Source organism: Impatiens glandulifera, chromosome 1 (genome assembly GCF_907164915.1).
Source record: "Impatiens glandulifera chromosome 1, dImpGla2.1, whole genome shotgun sequence".
NCBI classification, from domain to species: Eukaryota; Viridiplantae; Streptophyta; class Magnoliopsida; order Ericales; family Balsaminaceae; genus Impatiens; species Impatiens glandulifera.
Window position 1 is genome coordinate 59,051,786 of NC_061862.1, and position 9,954 is coordinate 59,061,739.

At 31.0% G+C, this 9,954-nt stretch overlaps 1 protein-coding gene and 1 long non-coding RNA gene across 2 annotated transcripts; one reads left to right on the forward strand and one right to left on the reverse strand.

The window, feature by feature from the left end:
• The first annotated feature begins 853 nt into the window (after window positions 1–853).
• On the forward strand, window positions 854–2,425 carry LOC124921198. The gene is made up of 2 exons (XR_007097652.1): window positions 854–1,736; window positions 1,881–2,425. It is a non-coding gene; the product is annotated as an uncharacterized LOC124921198 (long non-coding RNA).
• A 3,895-nt stretch (window positions 2,426–6,320) lies between these two features.
• On the reverse strand, window positions 6,321–7,859 carry LOC124921019. Its single transcript, XM_047461618.1, has 2 exons — window positions 6,892–7,859; window positions 6,321–6,731 (listed from the first exon to the last, which is right to left on the reverse strand). Exons 1-2 carry the CDS (start codon window positions 7,621–7,623, stop codon window positions 6,567–6,569), a joined length of 897 nt encoding a protein of 298 aa, XP_047317574.1. The 5' UTR covers window positions 7,624–7,859; the 3' UTR covers window positions 6,321–6,566.
• Window positions 7,860–9,954: the final 2,095 nt, after the last annotated feature.

Genomic DNA, 9,954 nt, shown 5'->3' on the forward strand with positions numbered 1-9,954 from the left:
AGGGAGGAAGGTACCCGGTCAGGTATGGGGTCAGAAATGGGGATTTTGCGAAACTTAAACTCGATACCCGATTTTATTAATATTAAAAGTATATTTTTTTATTATTAAAACTTAATATTATTTTTCAAATTCTTCGTCGTTACAAATATATCATAAATACATCATTAGTTTTGTATACACTCCGTTCTATCTTTAAATTTTTTTATATTTAAAAGTAATATTCTCTACATAAATCTTAATTTTCAACTTACTTTAATTTCAAAATATTAAATCTTTTTATCATTCTTCATATTTAATCTTTTAACTTATTTTCAATTTTTATTTTATTTTATTTTTCACTCTAATTTATCTTCTCAATATTAAAAAAAAGTATGTAGGTAAATAATATTTTTATTTATATTTATAATATTTTAGTATTACTAATTTTAAAATTATTTATGTTTTTTTTCTGCAAACTTAAAAATCTCATAATTAGTTTTTAAATCGGGTAATGGGTACCCGTTGGGATCGAGTACCCGACAAATCGAAAATCAGGATAAAAGTAGAGATACCCGCCGGGTTTAGATTCGAGATCGTGTAGTAAAATCTAAATCGAGTTTGGAGATAAGTACTTCCCTTAGTCGTTGTCATCCTTAAGTACAGATAAGAATTTATTGATTAATTTACTACATTTGATTTGATACATAGAACATATTAAATTCTTAAATATAATATAATAATAAAATAAATAATTTTGGGTTGTATAAAAAATCAATTAGAAATAGAGATTGGGATAAACCAATTGCCACGCGTTATTCATCTAGTTTTATAAAAGCACCACTACACATGTGGTTGGTACACACAGTAACACACACTCTTCTTGTACATAAATATATATATATAATATGCAACCATCAGATAGATACAGATCATAGAGTCCATTTTCGGTTTCTAGTTTTTTCTCTCTATACATCCCTCCCTCCCTCCACCATATCCGATTGATTGCGCTTCTACTTTTAATCGTCAAGCACAATCTGCCGCCGGAGGACCATGTCGGCCGACAACGGCAGTTACTCCCGTCGTCACGGAGGAGCAGGATCGGAGATTGTGCTATTCGGAGTTCGAGTCAAGGTGGATCCGATGAGAAAGTGCGTCAGCTTAAATGACTTGTCTCAGTATGCTCATCATCATCATCAGCAGCAGCAGCAGCAGCAGCAGGACGTGCCTCCTCCAAACGCTGATGCTCTTGTTGCTGCTGCGGGATACGCCTCAGCCGATGACGCCAATCACCAACGGCCGGCGTCAGGAAGTCGCGAGAGGAAACGAGGTAGGTCGGATCTCCGATTCGATTATCTTAATTGTTAATAATTAGTTAGGGCCTAGGATTATTCAATTAATCTCATGCTTGAATTTGGATTCAAATCATTCAATGATTTTAGTAACCGCCGTATGTTTGATTATAGGCTGTGATTGATTTGATTTGATATGATCTTATTGGATGAAATGAATGAATGAATGAATTGTTAGTTGTCTGAAATTGATCAGGAATTCCATGGAGTGAAGAGGAACACAAGCTTTTCCTGCTAGGATTACAGAACGCAGGAAAGGGAGACTGGCGAGGTATTTCAAGGAACTTTGTCAAGACTAGGACGCCAACTCAAGTTGCTAGCCATGCACAAAAACATTTCCTCCGACGCAGCAGCAACCTCAATAAGCGAAGAAGACGATCCAGCCTTTTCGACATAACTTCTGAATCTGTAAGTTGTTACATTCTATCTATCGGCTTCTTGAGCATCTTTTCTCATTTCTTGTTTGTTTCCATCTGCTCATTTGTAATTTATATCATTTATGTTGTCTGCTGCTATAAGATCCCTACATTATATGTGTTGTTGTTCATTTAGGTTGCTGCTATCTCAATGGAAGAAGAAAAGCTAGGAGACAACACAAATCAGTTCATTCAACTTTCAAAGGAAACCCTTAGTACTGTTGTCGGATCTCAAGTGTCCCCAATTCCTGTTTCCCAGATTGAGAATGATGATGATGATGATGTTAACAATGAGTCTTCAAGATCAGTTCTTGTCCAACCAATCATCCCCTTTATTCAAACACCCATTGCATCTAACTCCAATCTCAACTCAATGTCAATCCATAATCACCCACTAATATCTCTGGATCTGTCACTCTCCTCAGGACAGAATCATTTAGCAAGGAATAATTCATCATTTCAGATGGGACCTAACCTCAACAATGGGAAAAGCATAATCACTGTTGCCTAATCCAAAGGGTTGCAATTAGGTAATTAATGTTAAAGTAATTATTAGTTTGACTAAAAAATGATCCTCTCCTCTCTTCTGTATTGTACACACAAAAGCAATGGGATGCTAAGATGCATAATTTGTTGTTTGTTTTTTGTTTAAATTGTATTAAATATCAAGATTCCTGGTTTATGTTTGTCTACTTTAATTTCTTAATGTGAAAGGACTCCATGATAATAGTACGTTCGATCATATCTGTTCATGATCTGAAGTGGCATGGCATAGACTAGTGGCTTTTATTTCTATATACAAGGAAAATATATAGTGGCTTACTGGTGGGAAGTCCTATTGTATTGTTCTTGATGGGAAATAAATATATATATATATATATATATAATTAAAGAAGAATCTTTTCTTGATAGTTGTTTTGTGATGGAGATTTATTTCTCATGAATGTGGTGAGATTCATTGTGTCCTTATCAATTCTTATCAATTAGGTAATTTATTGGTGTTAGTGCTTTAATGGTGGTGGTGTTACAATAATGTCATATATTATATAAAAAAAAGTTTTGATTGGCTGTCAAAGATACATGTTTTAAGTGCTTAAAGAGTGGATTGAATATTAACTAATAAATCAAATCACTCATTTTCATTATATTCTCTAATATATATATATATATATATATATATATATATATATATATATATATATATATATATATATATATGTGTGTGTGGTTTTTATACATCAACTAAAGTTTGTATGTGTTTAAATTTTGTAAAAGTAATAGTATTAGTTATCTAATGGTTAGTTTGATAAAATTGTATATACCTTATGTTATATTCTTTAGAGCTGAATTTCTCTCCGTCTTCGAATCTAATTTTTATTTTACTAGTATTTCTATTTCTATCACTATTTCCAATTTGTTGCTATCATTCAAAAACTCTAGGTCAATTTTTATTTTACTATTCAACTTCGATTAGTATCTATATTTCTATCATTATTCACAATTTTTTGCTACCATTCAAAAATTTTAAGGTCGTTTGTTTGTATCTTATAATCAAATCTAAATTTTGTCTAATTTTGATTATTGACCCTCTAATTTTTTGGACTTTTTAATGAAATTGTGCTAAATCTTTTAAAAAATATATATATATATATTATAGAAGAAAAAAATTTAACTTATTAAATAATAAAAAAATTTAAAATTAGTAATATAGAAATTAAAAATAAAAATATTATTATAGAGATTGAAAAAAATATTAAAAAAATCAAGTTTGAAAAAAAATTATAAAAAAAATCATTCTAGTTTTTCTCCTTCAAAAAATAAACTTAAAAGAGGAGTTGAAGGTTAATTTTTGAAAAAAAAAAATTTCTCTCACTCAAATTTGAGTTGTTGTGTTTTGTTGGGTTCGGCATCTTATTTAGTTTGATTATTTTTTTTATCTTGGATTTTTATAGTTCGAATAATACTCTTAATCGTTGGTGGGTACCCTTCGATTGTGTTGGTGATCCTTATTTATGTTCGTGTTCGTACCCTTCTTAGCAAAAAAAGATGAAATAGTCGGATCTGGACATTTTCTCAGTAAAAAATTATTGAATTGGATCTTTCATATAGATGACCTCTTATAGGTATTCTCCTATAATTTTTTTTATGAATTTCTCACTATTTCGGCTATATATGTAGATAATTCATTTCACTTGGCAGCAGAATATTTTTTGGCGTATTTTACCAATCATCGGTTAAGAATAATTTTAACCGTCGCTCAAAATATTGTACTTGGTAGAGATTCTTTTGACATCATCTCATTGGTTTTTTCGACTTTTTATACTTCAATACTCATCGTTTAAGAACTCAAATGAGTTCGTCTTTGAAGAACCCTCAATAAATTGAATAAATTGAATGATCGTTGGATCTTTTCTATTGAGAGCTTTATTTTTGTAAATTATTTATATAATTTCATATCTAGATCATCAATTATTTATTTTAAATTTGTAGATATTATCTTGTATTATTTACTAATTAATTTTTTATATATAAATTTTATTTGAATTTAATGAGAATTAATTTCGTATAAGAGAAAAAGTTTGGAAAAAATAAATAACATTTATTATTAAAAAAAAAGTTGAAAGATGAATTATAGAGAAATAACATTTTTCATATTTGAAAAAAAATGAAGTTAGTATAGAGTTTGGGTATGAATAAATGCGTGAAATGTCACATTATGTTTTAGAAGAAAATCTTACATTTTTCTTAATATTAATATAGTAGGTTATTTGTTTGAGTTTTGCACACTTTCATCTCCGATTCCAAACTCGATTTAAAATACTCAAATTCGACCATCTATACATACATGTATTGAATATACGATACTATTGTCATCAATATTTCAAACTCTAATTTTCACAAAAATAAAAACACTAACACATCACATATTTTCACCATCCTATGCCTACTTGCTTATAGGTATTAATATGTCTCAACTCTCATTGGATCGATAACTTGTTTTTTAATTTTGCTCATCAAGTATATCAAGTTTTCAAACTGTGACCACATGGAGTAAGTCTAATAAGCCCTCGAGCTAGAGTAACCCACTCTCCAAGATAGTCATTTAATAAAAATATTAGATAGTTAATAAAATTTATTGTATTTTTAAAGATAAAATGTTACAACATTGTAGTTTAATATCAAAATTGAAAACTTTTGTTTGATTATATATTCAAATTTTACACAGAATTTTTTTTTTATCAAGTTTTTAAACTAAACTTAAGACAAAAAAAAATCTAACATTTTTTCTACCGGGGCAACTATGAGACCAAGTTAAATTGATCACCTCGATCAAAGGAAGTTAACCAAGACATGAGATATCAATTGGTTCATTTTCAAGATGAGTAGAGCGTTCTAACTTCATTTATTTAAGTAAACTGATTTGTAACAAAATAGAAACAATTAAGAACATATATTATTTTATCTTCTTTTTTTACTAACTACATATATTATTGATTGGCAATTGCTTAAGGTGACCCTTGTCGAACACATTGTTCACCTTGTCGAACACATGAGAACAATTGGGAATACAAAAAAATGCTTACAAATGGGTATACAAGAAAAATTACACATTTCCTATATGAAAGGAATAACAAAATCACATATTATTATATCATCCTATATTGGAAAAAAAGTTTAAATAACTGCTTTGTAAACTAATAATTGGCTGATGAACCTAAGAACTTCAATCTACACTCAAAACCCTATATCTTCAAGACCTCTCAATCTAATCGACGAATATCACGAATGGAATAACACTAGCCGATTAATAAACATTCCACAGAAGAAAAATTGTGACTTGAGAAAAGAAGAGGTTTGTCCGATGGAATGAAGTTGTTGTGAAGAGAAGGGAACTTCAGATTAGTTAACGAAGCTAAGGTCTTTGACCTTTCAATTTCTTTTATTATCTTTAATTACTAGTTGTGTTGTTAATCTTGTTAACTGCCTCAACTGAAGACAGTTTTAAGTGATTAACAATTGAAGATTTGTAATACACAAAAAGAAAGATAAAAATACAACTACTTGTGATCAATATTAAAAGTATGTTAAAAACATAGAGTACAATCAATTGTTGGGAATGGTGAAAAGCTTTTACTTGATAAAATTGTAACAGCTATAAACAAGCAAATAAGGACAAAAAATAATGAGGCCAACACACTCTACATCCATCCAACTTTACAATCAGAACCTTCACAAGTATTTAATTTTAACCCATGCCTAGGAAATCTCCACAAGATCAAATAAGAATAATATATAAGTTAAATCCCTATTTTGCCCATAAACTTGCAGCTGGATACTTCTAACTTGAAATTCATGTAAAGTAAAAGTTAGAAAAGGGTTAGATTTAAAAAGCATCAACTTTTTGAAAGAAAGAAAAGCATACAAAATCCCAGAATTACCCAATTAGGAAAGGGGCAATTTGAACTTCACTGTCAATAAAAACTTGATATCAAATCAAATCAAATCAAATCAAAACAATATTAAACCTCCACTTCTACCATTAATTGCATGAAATTAGACAAACCATACAAAAATCAATCTCAAATACTCCCAAATGTCAACAATAGTAAGAATCTTGCTTCTTCTAACACCATTTTATAGAACAACTTTAGTCCAAGCTTTCATGTGGAAAAAAAAGGAACTCTATAATATATTGAACAACAGAGAGTACAAAAAAACTTTGATAGCTAACAACAACAAACCATTTTACAACACTGTAATTTCTTTCCTCTATATTGGGGTTAAAAGTAAAATAAAAAAATTCAGTGAGAGTTTGGTTCAATCAATCATGATCTGCTGCTTTCTGTACTGTTGTTTTGAACAATAGGATATAGAGCTTGTGATCCATTGAAAAGTAAAGGAACCCACCTACTGAATGTGTCACAAATGAACCAAAACTAGTCCCTACAATGCAATGCCAGGCTGGTCCATAAACCCCATCAAATTCCTGCACATAACACACCAAAAACCCTTGCTTGCTTTTATCATACTGTAGTAGTAGTAGTGTAACAACAAGAACATAAATCTTCTTATGTTTTATCTTCAAATCAAATGAAATGAAATGATTGATAAAATTGAAATGCAGAACCCATCACAGATAAAATTACCTTCTTTAGGGTGAGAGCAAGTGTTTTGGCAGTGAACTTCTCCAAGCTGTCATAAGTTTTTCTAGCGAATTCAACAGCATGCACTTGCATGAAGGGCGGCATATCAACAGCCACCACTTTGACACCTGCACAGCTGAAGAAATCAGCCAGATCAGTCTGATAGTCACGGAATGATCTTCTCCTTCCACCAACGACTGATGATGTCGATAGAGAAAACGAAGGTCTCTTCAGCTTTTCTTCAGCTGCTGCTGTTGCTGCTGCTTCCTTCAATCCACTGTCCTGACTCTTCGACATTGATACAAACACCTTCTTCGCATCATCACTATTATTAACCTTCAATCCACTCTCCTTTTTCGATGTTTTCTTCTTAAATTCACGAAATCCCTCAATCTCCACGGCGATTTTCCTTTGCCCCTGACTCGATTTCGTGTTTCTACTCCCCCCTTCAACGGACGATGGCAACTCGGATATGGGTTGTAATTTCTGATGAATACGATGTTTGGATGTCTGATTTAGCTGTAGGTTTGACAAGTGAGGAGATAGATCATGGATGTCGGCGGCGACTAGGGCGAGATCCGGGTTAATAATCGGAAGACGGGTTTTCTTGGAAACGATCTTTTTGTGGGTTTGACAAATGGAAGACGAAGACGAAGACGACGATGATGAAGATGAAGATGGTGACTTGGTGTTAGAGTGTGAAGTTGCTAACTTGCGCATGTGGTGATGTTCCATGGTGGCGATTGGGGAAGGAAAAAGGGGTAAGAAAAGGGGGGGTTTGTGGGTGCTTTTCAGGAGTATAGAGAGAAGGGATTTGAGTTGGGTGGTGGTGATGATGTTGTTGTAGGGTTCATTGGGATGGATTTGGATGGGGATTTGTTATGTGGTGTTAGATCCATCTCCTAACCAGGCCCCCCTTTTCTTTGTCTTAACGTGCGCCGGTAACGGGGCAGGCCAGTCCAGTCCATGATGATGAAAGAGAGAGATTACATACATATACATCATAATAATAAAAACACATCCTTTTCTTGACTTCATTTTCTTTGACTGATGGAGAAAGCTACTGTGGGGACGGACACCAGTACAGTGTTAAGGCCTCGTTTGATATTGCATTATTTGGTGAATTTTTATCCTAAATTCATACTATTTCTTTAAAAAAAACAAACCAATAAACAAATACACAAATAACCCACATCAAACAAATTAGTATTTTTATTTTAATCTTGTTTCAATAGAAAATGATTAATGATAATTTTAAAGATAAAAATAAAATAGAATTTATAAAAAAAAAAATTAAAAGCTATCTATATATATAAAATAAAAAATAATAATTTAAAATAAATGATATTTTAGTATTTTGATTAATGAATTAATTGATTTGATGGATGAAAAAAAATAAAATAATGTTTATTTTTATTTTTTTGAATAACCTAAAACCAAACGAGGCCCGATTAGACGAATTCGGGTTATTTAAATAACCTAATTATTTAAATGATTGTGGATGATTTTGAGTTAATTATATTTTTGATAAAAAAAAATACGTTTATTAATATATAATAATAAAATAAATAATAATTTAAAATAAAAGATATTTTAGTATTTTTGGTAATGAACTAAATGATGTGATGAAAGAGAAAGAAAGTGATATAATGTTTTTGGGTTATAATTAGTGATGACAATGGATACTCTATATCCAATACCTGTGGCCCGTGGGTAAGGATGGCAATTTGAAACCGCCCCGCGAAAACTGAACCGAATTGCCCTGTTTGGGACGGTTTTTCCCTGAAACGGAATGGGAATGGGGCGTGGATGGTATTTGTGTCTTCCGCCCCGCCCCGCCCCGATTTCATTCTGATTCTGCCTCGAACACCATAAACATAATTAAATATATTAAATCACCAATATATTTATTTATTCATTATATTTTATAAGAGTAGTAAGGTTATTTCTTTATAATAATATAACTTTTTAATATATTACAATATATACTATATTGAAAAATTTGTTTATATAATTTTATTGTATAATTTTTTTTTTAATTTTTTTTTTATTTAACGGTGTCCCGCGGGATTCTCCGAAATCGAAAAAAAACCAAACGGGACGAGGATGGTAAATGTATTTTCCGCCCCGAACCGCCCCAACCTAGTTAGAATGGTATATTTAGGGATGACAAACGAGTACCCTACTCGTCGGATAATGAAGTACTCATATTCAAACACAATTTTTATTTTACTACTTGACTCCGACTCTGAATCCGATGGGTATCTCTATTTCTTTCTCATCCCCGATTGGTCTGGTACCCGATTTCCGACATGTACCCAATTATCCAAATAAAATATAAATTTTATATTTTATTAAAATGAATTAAAAAAATATATTGAAGAATAATTAAACAATAATTAATTTGAAATAGTAATATCGAAATATAAAAAAATAAATAAAAACATTATTTACCTAAATAAATATGTTATAGATGTCAAGACATAACAATTTTGTTATTAATATAATTGAAGAATAAAATATATATGAAATGTTGAAAAATATTAAGAGATGGAGATGAAGATGAAGAAATGATAGAGAGAGAATTTGTTATAGATGAAGATGAAGATGAAGATGAAGATGAAGATGAAGATGAAGATGAAGATGAAGATGAAGATGAAGATGAAGATGAAGATGAAGATGAAGATGAAGATGAAGATGAAGAGATGAAGATGAATGAGTGGATTAAAAAGTAATAAATTTTATAATAAAAAAATGTGTGAGAAAGAGTGAAGTGTGGGTAAGAGTGAAGTGTGAGTAGAATAGAGCGTGAATAAGATCAAAATAAATTATGTAATTATTATGAAAATGATAATGATGAGAATGTGAAATATTAATTAAAAAAATAAAAAATATCAATATTAATATAGTCGAGTATCGGGTTTGCGTTTTGCACACTCTTTATCCATAATCCCGTACCCGATCGGGTACCTTCTTCTCTTCACCATATCCGACCCCAACCCTGAATCCGATTTAAAATATCTGAACCCGACCATCGAATACCCACGGGTATCGGTCATACGAGAA

Bases quoted from the DNA above. Each gene is read 5' to 3' on its own strand.
- LOC124921019 (XM_047461618.1), bottom strand. From the start codon at position 7,623: ATGGAACATCACCACATGCGCAAGTTAGCAACTTCACACTCTAACACC. The intron at 6,732-6,891 runs GTAATTTTATCT...TGTTATGTGCAG, and splicing joins TTGCTCTCACCCTAAAGAAG to GAATTTGATGGGGTTTATGG.